The 21,708-nt window shown below is 32.3% G+C and overlaps 1 protein-coding gene and 1 long non-coding RNA gene across 37 annotated transcripts in view; one reads left to right on the top strand and one right to left on the bottom strand.

Moving 5' to 3' along the window:
- Positions 1-21,708, top strand: part of rap1gapb (RAP1 GTPase activating protein b) — a 184,867-nt gene that overhangs the window by 112,788 nt on the left and 50,371 nt on the right. For 7 of the 36 annotated variants that reach the window (XM_087257930.1, XM_087257927.1, XM_087257920.1 and 4 more), the window contains exon 1: positions 11,577-11,749. The exons of 25 other annotated variants lie outside the window; for them this stretch is intronic. In XM_087257930.1, coding sequence (XP_087114056.1) covers positions 11,670-11,749 — 80 coding nt within the window. In that variant the 5' untranslated portion in view covers positions 11,577-11,669. Of the gene's footprint in view, positions 1-11,576; positions 11,750-16,093; positions 16,234-21,708 lie in introns of those variants that run through there. 4 more of the 36 variants (XM_087257940.1, XM_087257953.1, XM_087257948.1 and 1 more) reach the window with 4 other exon arrangements.
- LOC147843641 (uncharacterized) lies at positions 1,914-5,165 on the bottom strand. Its single transcript, XR_015494158.1, has 2 exons — positions 3,495-5,165; positions 1,914-2,109 (listed from the first exon to the last, which is right to left on the bottom strand). It is a non-coding gene; the product is annotated as an uncharacterized LOC147843641 (long non-coding RNA).

Genomic DNA, 21,708 nt, shown 5'->3' with positions numbered 1-21,708 from the left:
AGTGTGCAGCATCCACCTGGATGATGCGACAGCAGCCAAATTGCGCCAGACCGCACACCACAAACCAGCTGATTGCAGATAGCTAGCTGCTGGTAAAAAAATTGCTAATTGAATCTGTTTTTTTTTAAAGTCCTTTTTTGTTTTATTGTATTTTATTATTATTATATTATTATCACTATTAATTCTTTTCTTATTTTGGAATTACTATTGCTAATTTAAAAAAAAAACTCCTTCTTTTATATTTTTTCTTTTCTTTTTTAACATTCCCCTTTTCCTAAGTAATAGTAGTTTTAGTTATTTTCGTATTTTTTATTTTATTTTATGTATTTTTATAATTTAAATATTTACTAAACATTTGCTTCGTCTTTTAATAAAGCTTCAGTTGTAAATTTAAGTCTAACCAAGTCATGTTTTTTACGTAACATTTTGTACAATCGTGACAATAATAAACAACAGAATAATAATCAATAATGCAACTTCTTGAGTAAAACAGACAGTAGTGGACAAAGGTCCAGCTCGATTCAGTTTATATTCTCATGCAACAGTGTAAATGCGGTCTAGTCAATCAGTGCAATATTACTGAAAATTAAATTTCTTTTAAAACTAAAATAAGCAAGCAAAAGATGACTTAACGTATTTAAACACCAGCAGGTGATTTTGACTGTAGTTCAGCCCTATTGGATGAGGACAGAGGTCTAGACAGGACAGTGGTGGTCTTTGAGGGACGTTAGTAAGCGATGTCTCACAGGCACATTATTTAACTCATCTAAGTTGACAAGATAAGTATACCCTCGGAGATATGTGCTTTCGCTGAATGTGCTGCAGTCTGACAGACATTATTAAGATGTTCCTTGACAGATATTTAACCCTTGTGCTTCCTTGTGAACATTTATGTTTTTTTCATTCAAGTTTTGTTTGGATGTGTTAATGCGAACTGCATAAAATTTGCCAAAATTGTGTATTTTGGTATTTTTCCCCCACACTTTTATAGTTTTATCAATCTGTTTCACACAAAGTAGTTACACTCATTGGCTAATGCTATTCTGTGTAATTTGGTTTTGGTGTAGTGCAGGCCATGCATAACTTTGAACTGTTTTAAATGGTGACTACTGTTTACTGAACAGGGCCATGCAGTCAGACACTTATCCCATAGTTCCTCTGATATCTCAGTTCCAAGTTCATCCTTCCAAGCCAGTTTAAATTTCTCATTAGAACTTGAGGCAAAGGTTTCAAACAACCCAACAAAATTTGAATTAAGATGAGTGGACTGAGGAGGGTTCAAGAAGACATCAAAAAACACGTTTATCACGGATACATTCAAAATTACAAATTTTAGATTTTGCATAGTGTCTTACTTGAAAAATAAATGAAAATTCATTAATAAAATAATTAAATATTAAAAAATAAACATAACAAAATAAACAAAAAAAAAACTAAAATAAATAAATATATAAATAAAGACAAAAATAAATGAACGAATGAAAAAACTATAAAACAATCAATAAATACATATAAATAAAAAATTATAATTAAATAAATAAACATAAATAAATAAATAATTAAATAAATACAACAAAAATAAATAAACAACAAAAACATTAAATAAATGTAAATCAATAAACAAATTATGCTTAAATATTTAAGTTAGTAAAAAATTTGGTTATTTTTGGTGAGATATTTTCAAATAAAAATGAATAAATAAAAATTAATATATAAAAAACAATAAATAAATAAATATAAATAAACAAAATAAGACAAAAATAAATAAATAAATGATAGAAAACTATAAAACAATTTATATATATATATATATATATATATATATATATATAAAAATAGACAATATAAATAAATAATAAAATAAACATAAATAAACGAGACAAAATAAATAAATAATATTGTGTGTGTGTGTGTGTGTGTGTGTGTGTGTGTGTGTGTGTGTGTGTGTGTGTGTGTGTGTGTGTGGAACAAAAATAAATAATAAAATAAAAAAATATATTAAAAATAATAAATAAATAAATAAACGAAAATTTAAAAACACAATGTATAAATGATTTTTCTAATAACTGACCTCTGAGATCTGAGACTGCATAGTAATTAGTATACGGACTAAGGGTGGAGCCGAACCCGAATACGGTATTCGGAAAGGCACGAATAGCGTGTTTTTACGAATACTTGATTCGAACAAATACTTGAAAAATTATTTGTATTCGGGAGCAAGAAAAACACTATATCAAAAAGCAGCGTTTCCTCATGAGACCACAGTGCATGCCCGCGTGAGTGAGTGAGTGAGTGAGTGAGAGAGAGAGAGAGAGAGAGAGAGAGAGAGAGAGAGAGAGAGAGAGAGAGAGAGAGAGAGAGACACACGCTCAGTGCAAAACGCGCCAAAGCCCGAAACTGAAAGCGAGACGTGACTTTTAAGGGACTGTTTCATATGGATTTATACTGTTCAGTGATCGCAAACTGCCGTAGTTTATTAAAGACGCAAACCCCTCACTGCACGTCAGCTGCGCGCCTTCAGCAGACCTCCTCATTCCTGCAGCACGAGAGCTTTATGATTGTTTATGCGCGACAAAAGTGGCGGATCTGTCCGGTAAAATATCTGACTGCGTGTCACCGTATCCCTAAGGACTGTTTGGCGAAATATTTGACTGCATGTCACTGCATAACAAACGACTGAAACGATATAACTAGAGAAATCTCCACTGTGCCACTGTGCGTATGGCAAGCCGTTTTAGCATTTAAACCTTGTTCAGACTATCCATAAATATATTTAGAGATATCTCTAATTATATTTTGACTTGTCATAATTATAATTCAGATTGGAAATATCTGCAAATATATTATGACTGACTAGTCATATTCCTCCATTGACTTCCATTGAAAAATATTTGCAGATATCTCTAAATAAACAAACAAACAAACTTTGTGTCTTTTTTTGTGGCAGGCAGATGATAATAGCAAGGCTGCATCTTTTAGTATTATATAGAATACTTTTGTTCTGCCAGATCTCCCAGGCAGGGTTTTATTTAGATTTATTTAGTTAATTTTAGTTTTTGGAATTCTGTGCATTGGAAAGAAGTCCTTTCAGAAGAAGAACAGTTTTTTGAAGTATTATTTGTTTTTATTCTGTCTATTCAGTGTCCTTAAACAAGAACGGTGGTGGTGGGGTTTATAATATTCACAATGGTATTTTATTAGTTGTTGGTTTAACCATGGATGAGATAATGGCTTCTATGTTATTTTCTTTTCAATGACATTTCTTATCACATGTTCAAAAACAACAGCCAATATTGCATATCTATAATTTATATAATGGGTATAATTAAACAATACTTTCACTATAACGTAAATTAGAAGTGTAATAGAAAAAATATATATTTTTGCGCCATTTTGAATTTTACTCGAATACAAATACAAATACAAATACTTTTCCCCTCTCAACAAATACAAATACAAATACAAATACCGGCTGCTCCGCACATCCCTAATACGGACAAAGCATAGTGGCATTATGAAAACAAATGAAAGGGTTATTAAATAGGCAATAAAGGGTTAAAATCTTCAAAATGCATGTGTCTGGTGAGAGCTGATGCTGATAAAGAAATCAGCAAAAGTGGAAAAAAATAATAATTTATGATACTTAAAACCAACATTTGTGTCCTCAAAGGATCAGTTGGGTAACTTTGTAAAATCGATGCAGAAGGGTTAAGGTGACTTTGAAAAGCTTTTCATAATATACACTGGTGTGTGGAGCTCCGGAAAACATATTTCCTCTTGTACCTGAGACTCGATCACACTGGAACATCCGTAAATCCAGTTTATAATGGAGCAGATTGATTGCATTTCAATTTCTTGCTATATAGCAAGACTGGAAGGAAGTAAAATGCAATAGATGAGAAAAAGCGCCTATAGTTCAGAATGAGTGATGATTCTTCAGGACGAGGTAATGGCTTATGCTGGAATTGCATTCTCAGTATGCAATTGTGAGATATGAAGTCAAATGCAGTATCTGGGAATGATATCTTTTATATTTGATATAAAGAGCTGGAGGTTTGCTTCTGTGTGGTTGTGAAGCTCCGGTCATCATGACAGCATGTGCTTGACCAGCAGTGATTGACCCTTCAGGATGCTGTCCTTCAGTTAACCTTAAATCAAAGGTGTTTCTGCCTGCTGTTTTGGGATCTTCAGTCTGTGGGCGTTCTACATACAGTTGAAGTCAGAATTAATAACCCTCCCGAATTATTCCTGTATATTTCCCCCAATTTCTGACAGTATATTTTACTAGTATTCAGCTTAAAGTGACATATGAAGGCTTAGGCTAATTAGGCAGGTTAGGGTAAATAGGCAAGTCATTGTATAACGATGGTTTGTTCTGTAGACAATCGAAAAAAGAAATTGCTTAAGGAGGCTAATAATATTGACTTTAATTTTTTAATTATTATTAAAAGCTGCTTTTATTCTAGCCGAAATAAAACAATTAAGAAGAAAAAATATTATTGGAAATACTGTAAAAACTTCCTTGCTCTGTTAAACATAATTTAGGAAATATTTGGGGTTAAATCCCAGGAGGGCTAATAATTAATAAATAACTGTGTAACACTTCTAACTTATTTCAGTTGGTTGTAGTTCTGTTGATTTCAGTTCAAGACATTATTAAAAATATGTATATTATTAGGAATATTAAAGATAGAAACTGTTAGCAATTTAAAGGGATAGGTTACCCAAAAATGAAGTTCTGTCATTGTTGTTGTTCAAACTTAACCTGAACCAGTTCTTTGTTCTGTTGAACACAAAAGAAGATATTTTGAAAAATGTTGGAAACCGGTAACCATTGACATGCATAGTAAGAATGTCAGTAGTTGCAGCATTCCGACATTTTTCTGAATATCTTCTTTTACAATCAACTGAACAAAAATACTCAGTGTAAAGTAAATGGTGGCAGAATTTTCATTTTTGGGTGATCTCTTTAAAATTGTGAATGTAATAATCTAAACAATTCTTTATTAATTTATCATTAATTTATTAATTAATCTTTTTAAACCCAAATAAACATGCTTACCATCAGTTGCTAGTTATTATATGCTGAATTACTTATTATAAACTCTCTAATTCAGTTTTATTAAACTCTACAGTTTATCAGGCAAATGATTCCTTAAATATACAAAAAAAAAAATTAAAAAATTGCTACTTGTTCAAACTACTTATTTCAAGAGTTCACACTTAGTTGATGATTGATCATAAAGCTTGTTTGCCATGCTGTCCCGGGAGAGAGCCCTGAGCTTATAAGATCAAAGCAATAGGAATAAATGTGATAGCATTGACAGTTCTAATATTTATATTTCTGTTTATTTATGTCTGTCTATCTGTCTATAAGGGTTTGTTCAGACAAATGCTAAACAGCCATCTGAGAAGGTAGACAGATTATATAATATGATGGATGATGATTGATTATAAAGCTTGTTTGGCATGCTGTCCCGTGAGATCCTCGAGTCCAGGGCTCCCTCCTGTTTGCAAGGCGAGGGGGGAGTTGGAGCTCAGGTTGATCTCAAGAACTCCCCCGCTGCAGTAGCTAATGAACAGATAGTGATTGCTTTTAAGAGGTAACTGCTAGGAGCATGCCTATGGTGCCGATTTGGCTTAGTCAATTAACTCATGTTGCATATTTTTGGACGGTGGAGGCAACTCAGCATTTTTTAAAGTGTATTTAATGTAGAATAATATATTGTTCTTATTTTGTATTATGTAAATTATTATGTTAGTTATTTTAAGTAATATTTACATTCCTAATTAGACTTTTCTTGCATTTTTTAATTATGTGAATTTATTCAAATTAAAATCAGAAAACAGAATACAATTTTTGGGGAAAATATGTTGCATTTTAAATTATTTTCCTTATTTTTATCTAAAACTTTAAGATTTTTAAAGTGATGTATCATTATGTTTTTTATAGTTTTTGTTTCTTTTAACTACAAGTAAACATCAGCCTGAAGAATAACTTCAAAACGATTTTCTGAGAAGCAATGGGAATAAATGTGATAGCATTGACAGTTCTAATATTTATATCTGTTTATTTATGTCTGTCTATCTGTCTGTCAGAGTCTGATCAGACATGGTTTTAAATGCTAAACAGCCATCTGAAAAAGTAGACAGATTATATAATATGATGGATGAGGCCCTTCATCCGCTGCGTTTATTTGATAACACTGTTTTAGTTCAACTGCATTTTATTAAAGCTGAAACCACATTTCTTCACTCAGCTATTTTGACTGAGTTGTTATTTTTGGGTTGTTCATATTCTGATAATGATTCATTTTGAGTGTAGAAAATTATTTAGATTAACAGCATTTTTTTAGTTCATTTTCCCATCCCTACAGGATCAAACCTGGCAATCAAATTTCCCAAATAGACCGTGTTTCCTGTCAGTTCTATTTCAGGAATAATTCCCACAACACCAAAGTCAGTCAATAAAAAGCTGGCTGGTGTCATGTGTCAGATCAGACTGTTGTCGGTGAATATTCATGTTGTTGGTGTATACAGAGAAAACACAGTCAAGATATTGTTTCAAAAGCAAATATTGATATATTTTACAGAATGCGGGGTGTTATTGTTCTGTTTATCATTCCTGTCTGCTCATTTGCATAAATTAATAATTCAAACGCGCATTATGAGATTAATGTGTTTGTGTCTATTTTTCACAGAAAATATGAGTCTGTTATGCAAAACTATTTGCACAGTTGCTAATATTTTCTGATTTGTTTTAACTTAGTTGTTTAGTGACCTCAAGTCATAAGAAAAATAACCCATTTAGTTTCTTGGTTTGTTTTTTAGAGAGCATGTTTTTTATGGTGAGATAAAATAGCATAAGATATCGACGTTTTCTTAAAATTTGTCAATTTGATGTGAGTGCATGCTCTCTTTTTATAGAGAGTATGTTGTGTAAAACTATCTGCACAATTGCAAAGACTTTCTGAATTGTTTTAACTTCATAAGAAAAAAAAACATTTAGTTTTTTAGTATTTCATAGTTTTTGTTTGTTTGTTATTTTTGTGCTTCTTGTTTTGAATAGATATTGATGTTTTTTTTTTACTCGCCAATATGGTATAAGTGTATACTTGAAAACAAGTGCAAATATTTTTTTATTTTGCCCGTTTTTACAAGATGTTATATATACTAACGGCCACTTTATTAGGAACACTTGTCAAGCTGCTCATTTACGCAAATTTCTAATCAGTCAATCACATGGCAGCAACTCAGTGCATTTAGGAATGTAGACATGGTCAAGACGATCTGCTGCAGTTCAAACTGAGCATCAGGATGGAAAAGAAAGGTGATTTAAGTGACTTTGAATGTGGCATGGTTGTTGGTGCCATATGGGCTGGTCTGAGTATTTCAGAAACTGCTGATCTACTGGGATTTTCACACACAACCAACTCTAGGGTTTACTAAGAATGGCCTGAAAAAGAGAGAATATCCAGTGAGCGGCAGTTCTGTGGGCACAAATGCCTTGTTGATGCCAAAGGTTGGAGAATGGCCAGACTAGTTTGAGCTGATGGAAAGGCAACAGTAACTCAAAGAACCACTCGTTACAGCCGAGGTATACAAGCATCTCTGAATGAAAAACACATCCAACCTTGAGCCGGATAAGCTACAGCAGCAGAAGACCGCACCAAGTGCCACTCCTGTCAGCTAAGAACAGGAAACTGAGGCTACAATTGGCACAGGTTCACCAAAATTGGACAATAGAAGATTGGAAAAATGTTGCCTGGTCTGTTGAGTCTCAATTTCTGCTGCATTGGGATGGTAGGGTCAGAATTTGCAGTCAACTATATGAAAGCATGGATCCATCCTGCCTTGTATCAATGGTTCAGGCTGGTGGGTGGTGTAATGGTGTGGGGGATATTTTCTTGGTACACTTTGGGCCCATTAGTAATGAGCATTGTGTCAACGCCACAGTCTACCTGAGTATTGTTGCTGACCATGTCCATCCCTTTATGACCACAGTGTAATCATCTTCTGATGGCTACTTCCAGCAGGACAACGCACCATGTCATAAATGGCCTCCACAGTCACTAGTTCTCAATCCAATAGAGCACCTTTGGGATGTGGTGGTATGGGAGATTCACATCATGGATGTGCAGCCAACAAATCTGCAGCAACTGCGTGATGCTATCATGTCAATGTGGACCAAAATCTCTGAGAAATATTTCCAGTACCTTGAGGAATCTGTGCAACAAAGGATTAAGGCAGTTCTGAAAAGGGGGTCCAACCCGATACAAGCGAAGTGTACCTAATAAAGTGGCCTCAGGTGTTTTCAGAATATGGCAGATTTTTCATATCAAAATCATGCATGGATAATATATGGCTAATTTTATAGCTAAGATATAATCGCACTAATTTTTTTTTTTTGGTATTGTGATCCAGTTCCTAGAGAAATGGCATATTAAATGAGAAAACAGTGGGCGTGGCTTGTTTTTTTCTAGTGCAAGTTGATTGGATGTATTAAAGTAGGCATTTCATTCAGAAACATTGGGAAAAGGTTTTGGGGAGAGTTATTACAACCTAACAAACTCCTCATCATTTCTGTGTTGTCAAAACTGACAGTTGGAGGGGCGTGGTTAAGTATGTTAGCCACGCTTAATATCTCAGACAGACATAATCTGACAATTTACCACAAAACTAGTAATGTGAGTGAGCAAAATCATAATGATTAATTTTGGTTTCATTTGTACTTTAAATGCAAATGTGCCCCATTTGCAAATAATGGCCGAGCCTTTTACAGCTTGTGCTTTGTTGACAACAATCCATCAGCATGCCTTTTAAAGTCTTGTCAGTTTACACTTCTGCTACATAGCTTGTTTTTCTGAGCAAAGAGACGCAAAGCACCGCACTAAAAGAGTATTAAAGGATTCAGTTCAGTTTTCTTTAACACCAGCTGTCATGTAAACACAAGGTTATGTTAAAAGCACATAAAACACATACTGTACTTCACATAATGTTGGTTGCGTCTGTGAGTGCAAACAGTTGTAAGAGTTGTGTGTGTGAATCAGTAAATTAATCAGCATCTATAAGACAAAGCAGCTCTGCCCCATTGGGTGGGAATTATGTAAATTCTGGATATTTTGGTGGACAATCAAGGAGGTTCAGGAATGCTTACTGTTATGGAGAATAACTCCCATTAAAGTGACTTTGTGGTTTATAACTTTACAGATGTTTTTGAACAACGTAACATTACACATTTAAACAATTTGAAAGAGAAAAAGACAGAGTGAACAATCGCCTTTATTTTAATATTTGTTTATGCATTTATTTATATATTTTTTCAAATATTTAATTAAAAATTGATTTGTCCTTAAAAATAAAGCTTTAGATAAAACAAACAAACCAACAAAACGTCTGTATAATTTAGGTCATTTCCATTTAGAATGTTCACTTTTATATTTTTCTATTTTATTTTATTTTAAATATTTTTTTATTTAATTTTACTCTATTTTGTTATCTATTTTATTTTACTTATTTTTTATTTATTTTTATTTTATTTTATTTGCATTTTGTTTTTAATTGTATTCATTTTTATTTTATTTTACTTTATTTTATCTTTATTTTTATTTCCTTTTTATTTTATTTTAAATTATTTTATTTTTATTTTATTTCATTTATTATTTTGTATTATTTTTTATTTTGTTTATATTATTTTAGTTTATTTTATCTTATTTTGTTTTTTTATTAGTTTTTTTAACATTTTTTTATTTTTATTTTTTATTTTTTCATTTTATTTAATACATTTATTTAATTTTTGACATTTCGGGTTTTTCTTTTCTGTTTTTTTCTTTTAGTGATTTCTTTTCTATAATATTTTAAGATTACTGGCCAAAAGGACATAACCACGAACAAATATCTATTCAATTCAATTCAGCTTTATTTGTATAGCGCTTTTACAATGTAGATTGTGTCAAAGCAGCTTCACATAAATGGTCATAGTAACTGGAACAGTGTGGTTCAGGTTTTAGTGTTTAAGTTCAGTTCAGTTCAGTTTAGCTCTGTTCAGTGTGATTTAATCATTACTGAGAGTTCAAACACTGAAGAGCAAATTCATCGATGCGTAGCTCTACCAATCCTGAACCATGCGAGGCAGTGGCGACAGCGGAGAGGGAAAAAAAACTTCACCTGATGGGAGTGAAGAAAAAAACCTTGAGAGAACCAGACTCAGTTGGGCACGACCATTTTAATTTCTCCGCTGGCCAAAAGTCTTGTGCAGAGCTTCATTCGCCGTGGTTTATGCTGGAAGATGGCCTCAATGAAGACTCGTCTGTCCCTGGAGCGTCGCTGGAATCAGACTCATGTTCTCCACTCCCCACGACCATCAGCGCAGCAGCAGCTCAGGATATGGCCTGGTCCCGAATATGGAATCCTTGGGATCATCACGTCGCTGGTCTTGGATCCAATCAGTGACTCCGCCTAATCTGAGGACCTCGGGATGAGTATCCCCAGGTGAAAATAGAGAATAAAGAGAATAATTAGCGTAGCTGCTGTTCATAGTGTATATAAGCAAGATGTAGAAGCCAGTGTGGAACCCGCTAGGTGATGCATTGAGTGTATGCTTTACTAAACAGATAGGTCTTTAATCTAGTTTTGAACTGGGAGAGTGTGTCTGAGCCTCGGACATTACCAGGAAGGCTATTCCAGAGTGTAGGAGCCATGAAAGAGAAGGCTCGACCTCCTTTACTTGATTTTGCTATTCTAGGTACTACCAGAAGCCCTGAATTTTGAGATCTTAAGGAGCGAGTTGGTTCGTAGCGAGACAGAAGGTTGGTTAGATAAACAGGAGCTAGATTATTTAGAGCTTTATATCTAGCTATAACTTCACTCAAATGAACAGTTCACCCAAACATTTACTCACAAATGAATTCAATTTTTTCTGTTGAACTTAAAACAAGATCTTCCGAAGAATGTTGAAGGTGTTTTTTTCCTCCAGCATTCTCCAGTATTTTCCCATTTGTGTTCAACAGAACAAAGAAACTCAAGCAGGTTTGGAACAATTGTGGAGGATCAGCAAATGATGACAGAATTTTAATTTGTTCGGTGAACTACACTGCAAAAAAGATTAATTGGATTTACTAATTTTTTTAAGGTAAGTGGTTGCAATTTACATAGGCAGAATTTAAATAAACAAATTATGTTGAACCTTACAAAATTTAGTTAGTTTGTTTGTTTGTTTAAATCCAGCTCATATGACTAATTTGCAAACACTTACCTAAAAAAATGTAGTAAATCCAGTAAATAATTTTTTCAGTGTATTCCCTTAAAGTCCATTTTTCGAATTGATCCTGTAGGATTCTTCCCATGACAACACCCAGCTCTTTCATTTCCATGGTCATTTATTCTTGCCCTTGGGACTGATTTTGTTTGTCAGCCTGAAATCAGTGGCTGCTGCGGGCCGAATAAGGGTCTAATAAGGGCTGAATAAGGGCAGTTTATAGAACACTTGAAAACAGGTTTAACCACTTCCCCAAGAGCCGACAGTGAAACTTCAACAGTCTTCACACACAAAAGCACTCAACGATCAGGTGGACGTCTCACATCTGAGTCTCTGTGGACTCGGGTGTGGACAGAAAAGCTTTAGGGAGAAGAGGCCTGTCTGTTTACACTCTTCAGTTGTGCTGAGAGACATGTTGGGGAACTCAAGGAAAGGCTTTCGCAGAAGGATGAGCGTTTCCGAGGCTGTTCTATGCAAAGTCCACCATCTTTGGTAAGATAGTTCATTTGGTGGTTTTGAATTTTAAATGGTGCGAGGTGATTATTGTCCCAAATGAGAGTTTTACTGCTGGAGAGATTGGTTTTTCATAGAGTAGATGACTCATTTGTGTTTGCAATTATACGCTTCATTTGAGTTTCTTTGTCTGAGAGCAGTTTTGTTGGATTTCTTGACCTTATATGACATTTTTAAAGAGTTTCAGATTGATTTGCTTGTGTTTGATTGAAAGTACGTTCAGCGTGGCTGGAGGAAGTGTATCAAACTTGATGGTAAAAGTTGTCAAACTTGCACTGCAAAAATGTTTTGCTTGCTTAAGAGTTTTGACTTGTTTCAAGTCCCATTATCTAAACTTTCTTACATTAAGAAGCATTTTCTAAACGAGTAAGGAAAATTGTCTTGTTTTTGGAAATAATGTGTTCAAATTAAGTTAGTTTTATTTTAAAACATGCTAAATAATCTGCCAGTGAGGTGAGCAAAATAAACTTATTTCAAAGCGAAAACATTACTTTTCTTAATCCATATACAGATTGTTTTGCTTGTTTAATGGAAAAACTCACTTATTTTTAAATTATTATTTCTTAAAAAAGACACTGTGTTTTGCTTGCTAGAAAATCATCATTGATTCAAGAATTTGTAGATAATTCAGGTTATAAACAAGACAAAAACTGTTAAGAAATCCATTTTTTTGCAGTGTGAAAAAGTTAGCACACCCTATGACATTCCCGTTTTTCTATTATCAGGATAAAATTATCTGATCTTTGGCAGGTCTTGGAAAAATAAATGGAAAGAAGACAACAATTAAGCATTAAGCATTTGCAAAAATAAGTCAGGCAATGCTAATTAAATTCCTTGGCTGATCATCAGCAGAAGTTTTACACACTACAATAAAATGCATCTTGATTTAGGATTTTTTTTTAAAAAATTTAATTATTTATTTATTTATTTTTTTATATCTGGACTAGAAACAAGACAAAAACTCTAAGTAAACCTAGAGTTTTTGTCTTGTTTCTAGTCCAGATATAAAAAAAATTTATAAATTAAAATAAAAAAAATTCCTAAATCAATATGCATTCTAGACAAGCAACAAATATTCTCTTGATCTTAGAATTAATATGTCAAAAAATAAGTGAGCTTTTCCTTAAAACAAACAAAATCCTCTGCGAGTGGAGTAAGCAAAATAGTGTTGTTTTCACTTTGAAATAAGTGTTCTGCTTAGTATGCTTACAGAATAAGACGATATATTCAGCTTGTCTAGAAAATCCTTCTTGATTAATTTTTTTTTTACTTGGGCTGTGAACAAGACAAAAACTCTTCAGTGAAAAAGCATTTTTTTGCAGTGTGTAAAACACATGGTTGTGGGGTGACGCGGTGACGCAGCAGGTAGCAAGTTTGCCTTACAGCAAGAAGGTCGCTGGTTCGAGCCTCGGCTGGGTCAGTTGGTGTTTCTGTGTGGAGTTTGCATGTTCTCCCCGTGTTTGCGTGGGTTTCCTCCAGGTGCTCCAGTTTCCCCCACAGTCCAAAGACATGCGGTACAGGTGAATTGGGTAGGCTAAATTGTCCGTAGTGTATGTGTGTGAATCAGTGTGTATGGATGTTTCCCAGAGATGGGTTGCAGCTGGAAGGGCATCCACTCTGTAAAACACATTCTGAATAAGTTGGCGGTTCATACCACTGTGGCGACCCCAAAATAATAAAGGGACTAAGCTGAAAAGAAAATGAATGAATGAATAAAACAGTTGTGTGACAAAATTAGCACACCCCATGAAATTCCAGTTTTTATATTATCAAGACATTCAAAATGATCTGATCTTTGGCAGGTCTTAATAAATTGTAAAAATATGATATGACCAAGTACTGACAGTTTTTATGTTACTTTAACTTACTTTAATAAGTTATTCAGGTTTTAACAAAATTTCTCTAGTTGTATAAGGTTTAACTTAATATTTCTAGTCAGTTTTATTAATTGTAATTTGAGATGATTAGAAAATGTCATTTAATGCTACTAAACAATCAAGGCAGTGAGATATTTTTACAGTGTTCTTGGATAGTAAAACAACATTTAATCATGAACAAAAATAAGTCAATCGCCGCTAATTCAACTCCTTGGCTAACCATCAGCAGAATTTTCACACTGCAAAAAAGTTTGTCTTGATTCTAGTTCAAACATCTAAACATTCTTAAATCAAGAAGCATTTACAGAGGCAAAAATATTGTCTTATTCTTAGAAATAAAGCATCAAAATTAATTGAGTTTTTCCTTAAAGTAAGCAAAATAATCTGCCAATGGGTTAAACCAAATAAACTTGTTTCAAAGAGATAACGGATATATTTGAAAACATGTTTATATTTAGATACAAAATATTTGTATTATACAAATAATATATAAATTAAAATATTCATTCATTCATTCATTTTCTTTTCGGCTTAGTCCCTTTATTAGTCTGGGGTTGCCACAGTGGAATGAACTGCAAACTCATCCAGTACATGTTTTATGCAGCGGATGCCCTTCCAGCTGCAACCCATCATGGGAAACTTAATTAAAATATCAAAATTTAAATAGCAAATCCTATTGCTATTTCCTATGGAAATTTTCCTATCCACATTTTGATGTGTGTTTATAGAGGAGTCCTGTGGTATTGCACTAAACCATATTAGTAGTAAAAATAAATAGGCATCATCAGATTGTGTGAGAATTTACCACCAAGTTAAACTGATGACTGCTTGGATGCCTGAGTCTCTGAGAGGGATGTTCCCATCTACAGTCCTCAGTTCATCTGCAGCTGTGGGAATGTTTGGGATTGGCAGCAGGGTCCGTTTGAGGTAGTTTAAAGGCCTGAGTGGGCTAATTGTAGGCTTGACGGATAACATCCTTTTAAAACAGCAAAAGAGGCTTGAATTGCACACATACTCACACAGAATGCTCGGAGTTCAAAACAAGTTAAGCTGTATTGACGGCACTGCCACATAAAAAAACTCGGCTTGTTAAAAGTTGTATTTGTACTGAAGCACTTACATTGGAAGTCAATAGAACGAGGTGGTCTTTAGCAGAATGCAGCTATTGTGTTTATAGTAATTAATCATTTTAGAAATGTGAATAATTCATAGTTTTTATGGGTTTCTGTTCAGTTATAACTGGATCCGTAAACTGTATCAAAAGTGTCTAATTTTTCATTGAACTCCAATTTAAAAATGATGTTATAGCAATTTCTATTTATTTAATTTAATTTAATTAAATTTAATTTTATTTTATTTCATTTATTAATAATTTATTTATTTTATTCTATTTACGTGATTTATTATTTTATTTATTATTTTTATTTTATTTTATTATTTCATTTGGTTTAATTTTAAGCATTTATTTATCTATTTATAATTTTTTATTCTATTTTATTGGTGATTATTATTGTATTCTTTTTTATTTTATGAATATTTTCTTTTTATGTATTTAAATTTTATTTGAAGTAATTATTTATCTTTTTACAATTTATTTTTTTTATAATTTATTTTATTGTATTCCATGTATGTGACTTCTTTATTTATATTTTGTTCTTTTTTATTTTATTTTAATTAATTTATCTATTTATAATTCATTTATAATTTATTTTATTGTATTTGTGATTTATTAATTATTTTATTTTTTGTTTATTTTATTTATATTTTATATTTTTTATTTATTTTATTTTTAAGTAATTATTTATCTATTTATAATTTATTTATTTTTTAACTTATTTATTTAATTCTATTGTATTTGTGCTTTATTGTTTTATACTTATTATACTTATTATTTTATTTTTAATTAATTTTATTTATATTTGATTCTCTTTTTTATTTTTTATTTAATTTTAAGTAATTATTTATCTATTATATATATATATATATATATATATATATATATATATATATATATATATATATATATATATTTTTTTTTTTTTTTTTTTAATGTATTTATTTTTTATTGTATTGTATTTGTTATTTCTTTTATTTTTCTTTTTTCTTTTTTTCTTTTAGCAATGCAAAATGCTTGAAATCCCTAGTCCGCATTTATGCTAATCACACAAACCTCCATGAATGCTGACTAAATTGTCACTTTTCACTTCACAATTTATTTGAACCCAAAGTGGTGCTTTTCATCAACGGACTGCAAGTATTGCTTTGCGAAACAACAATAAAAAAAGTGCCAAAACAACTTCAAAAAAGGATGCAGAAACCTCAAACTGCTCCTAAAGTAATAGATTCTGCGCTGATAACCCAAAAAAAAGACGACAGCGGAGAGAGGAGTGACTCACGAAATGGTGAGGGAAGAAACCAGAGGGAGGGAAAGAAACAGAAAGAGTTCAGAGGATGAGAGAGAGAGTGAGAGGGAGAGAGAGAAAAGGGAGGGAGCGATAGGAAAACGAGAGCTCTGTCTGTCACCTGCCCATTTGCTTTGGAGCTGCAGAACAGATTTGCTCAGCATTTATTTATCGTGGTTTACAAGTAAGTAATGTCTCTCTCTCTTTCTCTCTCTCTTTCTCTCTCGTTCTCTCGTTCTCTCTCTCTCTCTCTCTCTCTCTCTCTCTCTGTTCATCATAAGATGGTCTGTCTCGTGCTCAGGTGCTTATGGTGGGAGGCTGGCAGATGAAGAGCTGTCAGACAGATTTAGTGGAGCAGGTTGTGATGAGTGATGGGGCTTGTTTTGGGTGCATCTGATGTGTTTGGCAGCACTGCATTTGGTGATTTTTGTGTGGTCATGTAATGCAAATGTTGTTTAAAGATAGTTTAGATAAAATTATTATTTTATTTTATTTTTCATTTTATTTTATTTTATTCTATTTTTAATTGAAGATCATTGATGTAATATGTTGTATATCTAAAAAAATACTGGGATGTTGTAATCCAACATTTGGCCAAATATGGGTTATTTGTTTTTTTTTTAGTTAAATTTTAATTGCATGTTTTAACCTAACGGTTGGGTTTTTACTTTATTTCATTTTATTTTAAGTATTATAATAATAATTATAATAATAATAATAGGAATAATAATAATAATAATTTTTTAATAAAATTGAACGAATATATGGTATTTCATAAAAATGCTTGGATTTTGCAATGCTGGTTCAAATATGGACATTATTATTCCTTTTTTGTTGTTGTTAATATTTAATAACACATTTTAACCTAACTTTTTTATTTTATTTTATTTTATTTTATTTTTAAAAATGAGTTGGTCAATCTTAAAAATGCTGTAAATCTGTTATATCCAACATTGGGTCAAACATGGACAAACTCAACACTGGGTTACATTTTTTCTGTAAAATTTTAATGACACTTTTTAACCTAACTGTTGGGTTTTTAATGTATTTCATTTTACTTTAAAAAATACTAATAATTTTTGAAAAAAATAGAAGGAATATATAGTATATCTTAAAAATGCTGGGATGATGCAAATTAATGCTAGTTCAAATATAGACACACCCAAGGCTGGGTTTAATACTTTTTAACCTTATTTTATTTTATTTTATTTTATTTTATCATTTTAATTTAGAATATGTGGTATATCTTAAAAATGCAGTGATGTTGTTACCCAACATTGGGTCAAATATGGACAAACCCAATACTGGGTTAAATATTTTCAGCAAACTGGTGGGGATTTTATTTTATTTTTATTTTGTTTCTGAATAAGCAATGCAAAGCTTGAAAGAGTTAGTGCATGTAGATTTATGTAACTGTATTTATCATTTTTAACAGCATGGCAATTATCAAGCAATGCAAAGCTTGAAAGCTCCAGTCCTTATTTAGTGTAATTGCATGCATTTATTTTTAATCTGTCAGACAGAATTAGTAGAGTAGGTTGTGATGAAGACGACTGAGCTGTGAGTGGGCTCATTTTTGGGGGGCATTTTGTTGTTTTTGGAAGAAATGTGCTTATTTGGTGATCTTTGTGTCTTGAGGTTATGCAAATGTTAAAAAATTCTTATATTTTAGCTTTGAACTTAACTAATAATAACTTCACACAAACTGACCACCAAATTATAATATCCGGCTCACATTATCTGAACACATAATAAATATTAGTTTGTTGAAAATAAAACAAGTAAAGTTAAGTAAGGATTTTCTCCTGATGCACATTCTGTTCTGTGGTTCTTTGCTAGTGTCAAATAGCTTATTGCTAATTCATGTAAACGCAGTCAAATTCATTTGTATTAGCAGGTGCACCTGACAGACCTTGGGAGCAGCACTGCTTTGCATTTTCTGTATAAATCCTGCAACTCTCTGTGCCTCCAGGTTTTCCTCAGCCTTTTTTAATCTTTACCCGAACTGGTCGTATTTGACTTGTTCATTTGTTTTAGTTTTTATATCATCATCCTTTTTGCTCAGCTAATAAAGAGTTGTGCTGGGTTTGATCAAAGTAATATTGCCTGAATGCTCTTTTCATTGAGTCAAAGTGCCTGCCAAATGCATAAATGTCAAACAAAACAGATTTGATGTAGATTCAATTCACAGATCTGTTGTAAAGTCTGAGGTTGGCAAGATTTGAAACGACTTTTTCCAAGTCTCCAAGGCTGCATTTACATGATCAAAACTATAATATGAAAACTATATACTATCAAAACCATATATCAAAACTGTTTAAAAATAATATTATTGTGAAATATTTAATATTATAAAAGCTCTTCTATTTGAATGTTTAACATGTAAAAAAGTATTTTAAGAAATAATTTTAAGCAGCTGTTTATAATTATTATAATTATTATTATTATTGTTGTTGTTGTTGTTGTTGTTATTATTTTGTATTAATTTTGAATCCTGTTTCTTTAAGATTTAATGCAGATATAATGTTCTGTTATTAGATCTTGTTTTTTTTTTCATGGCTGATCTCTGATTTTTTTTTTTCTTTTCTGAGCAAGTTGAGGTGAGCTACAAACTAGAGAAAATTAAATATGCGTACATGAACAAGATTTTTATTTTAATTTATTTGTTACAGTCTGAACTGAATTTTAAAATGGTGGCTTAATCAATAGAAAATGTGTTTAAAAATGGACACTTATGATGGCTTTGTAATTTTTGGGTCAAATTTAGGACCAGGAACAGTGAGTTGCTGTGCTTGTCTACAGTCTAACTGTTGTGCTCTTTTTTTTTTTTACATTATAGCTGTAATTATTAATTTATAGGGTTGCCAGTAAGACTGCAAATTTATAAGCACACTATAAATTAATAATTACAATTTACAGTAAAATTTACAGTAACTTACTTGCAATTTTGGTTGCCACTAATTATGTAAATTTAAGAGGACTGTGAATTAATAATAACAATTTACTGTAAGAATTTACATTAACATACTGGCAACTTTAGTTGCCAGTAAGACTTTATATTTAAGAGACCACTGTAGAATAATAATTGCAATTTACGTTAGAGTTTACTGTAACTTACTGTTAATTTTGGTTGCCAGCAAGACAAAGCGCACTGTACATTATAAAAGTACAATTTACTATAAAATATACAGTAAATTTACTGACAATTTTGGTTGCCAGTAAGACTAAATTCACAAGCACACTGCAAACTAATAAATACAATTTACTGTAAATGTCACAGTAAGTGACTGGCAATTTGGTTTCCAGCCAGACTGTAAGATTACAAGCCCACCAAGTTAATAAATACAATTTACTGTAAACTATACAATAACCTACTGGCAATTTTGGTTGCCAGTAAGACTAAATTCACAAGCGCACTTTAAATCAATAATTACATTTTACTGTAAAATATACAGTAACATACTGGCAGTTTTGGTTGCCAGCAAGACTGTAAAATCACAAGCACGCTGTAAATTAATAATTACAATTTACTGCAAAATATACAGTAATTTGCTGGCATTTTTTGTTACCAGCAAGACTAAATACATGAGCACACTGTAAATGTATAATTACAATTTACGGTAAACTTCACAGTAACTTACAGACAGCCAGTAAGACTGTAAATATGCAAGCTTATGCTTTAAATCGCTTGCTACAATTACTATATTTTTTTATTATATTTATATATTTTTATATTTTACAATTACTACAATTTATTGTAAGATTGACAGTAACTTACAAGCTCACTAAGTTAATAAATACAATTTACTGTAAAATGTACAATAACTTACTGGCAAATTTGGTTGCCAGTAAGACTGTAAATTTACAAGTGCACTGTAAATTAATAATTACAATTCTAATGTACTAATACAGCATAAGTTTAATTATTATTTTATTTAATTATTATAAATATTTGAATTATTTGAATTAATTTACTATTATACTACAAAATATACAATATATAATATACTGTTATATTACCAAATGGCATAGAATAGTGCAAACTGTAAGTATGTGTAAGTACACACCTACTGCATCTCTTATTTTTAGATGCAAATCCGTGTTCTGTGTGAATCGCCTCAGATTCCCAATCCTCAGAGTTAACTTTCTGATTCCCATCCTCTGATATACATGTCAGTATACAACAGAAAGTTAAAATAATTTAGTAGAAGGAACATCAGCCTCCTGTGGCACATCTCAGTCAAGCGGGGCTTATGTGCTGTGACAAATCAACAACTTGTACCGCTGTCAAAACTCTCTGATGACCTCAGGGGCTTTTCAGCACATAACCTGCCATCAGGCTAATGAAGTGAGTCAGTCCTGGCGATCCTCAAGAGGTAAAGATCTAACAAAACACTGCTGCGCCTTTGGTGACAGGACATGACGGTGTTGGCATATGACGTCCCTCTCATAATGCCACTTATGCCTCTTTGTCCTGCTCTGACCTTCTGAGGTGGCCTCAGTTTGATTTGCTTTTTAACAGTATGCAAATAGTCACTTTTCGTTGGAACATAAGCAGGCGTTACAAAACTCTTTTTAGTTGGCCTTTGGTGTCATGTGCTCTTCAGATGGTCTTGTGTTCTTCTGTACCCACGAGAGCTCAGACCTTCAAGCTATAGTCTCACTGTATAGTGTCACAACTCAGACTATACTGAGGAAATCCAGTCTGCTTAGCAGCTTGTTCTGGGCTGATAAACCTTTCAACTTTACTTCTTTATAGTAGACAAATGTCATTTAGGTTTTAAGTCTATGAAAATATACTTAAAAATATTTATTCTCAATATGTGTCCCTCAAAAACCCACTATTGTAAAATGTATTACATTTTATTATTAAAGGGCACCTACTTTACCCCTTTTACAAGATTTAAGATAAGCCTTTGGTGTCTCCAAAATGTGTCTGTTAAGTTTCAGCTCAAATCAGATCATTTATTATAGCCTCCAGAATCTGCTCATTTTGGTGTCTGAGTACACTGTAGCTGTTTTTGTAGCCTGTGGCTTTAAATGCAAATGAGCTGCTTCTCCCCGCCCACTGTTCCCACATGCGTGTCTGCGTCTCATGCATTACGTCAGATAAACAGCAGTCAGTGACGGATCAGACAGACACAGATCAAGCTGAAATACAGCTCATTAGTCATAAACACAGAGTAAGTTTATTTTGTGTATTTGTGGTGTTTATTCAAGCCTTTCTGAAATGATGTGTCCCATGCCATTTGCAGTACACACACATACATGTTTACTGACACCATGCAGCTGTAGTGATTAAAGCGGTTAAGAATTACATAGCGATTTTACTGTCTTAATTACAAACATGCTGTTTTAAAAATGTTATTAATCAAATTTTTCAGATGCAGCTGATCACTAAAAGTTGGAACAGATATTTTAATACCAGTTTCTTTGCCAAAAAAATAGAAGTGTTCTGTAGATGTGTTTACTTGTTACTTTAGAAACATGGTACTTGCCAATCAATTTGGTGGGTGGGCAAAACCACACTCTTTAAAATAGCTTTAAAATAACTAGGATTTGAATCCTATTTTAACGTCAGGAAACATTAAAAAAGAGACTTGTTTTGTTTATTTCATGCCGATACGACTGTGGACACACTATAAACCTTTTTCTTAGA

The sequence above is a fragment of the Danio rerio genome, chromosome 6 (assembly GCF_052040795.2).
Source record: "Danio rerio strain M-AB ecotype USA chromosome 6, GRCz13ab, whole genome shotgun sequence".
NCBI lineage: Eukaryota > Metazoa > Chordata > Actinopteri > Cypriniformes > Danionidae > Danio > Danio rerio.
This window is presented reverse-complemented; position numbering and strand designations above follow the sequence as displayed.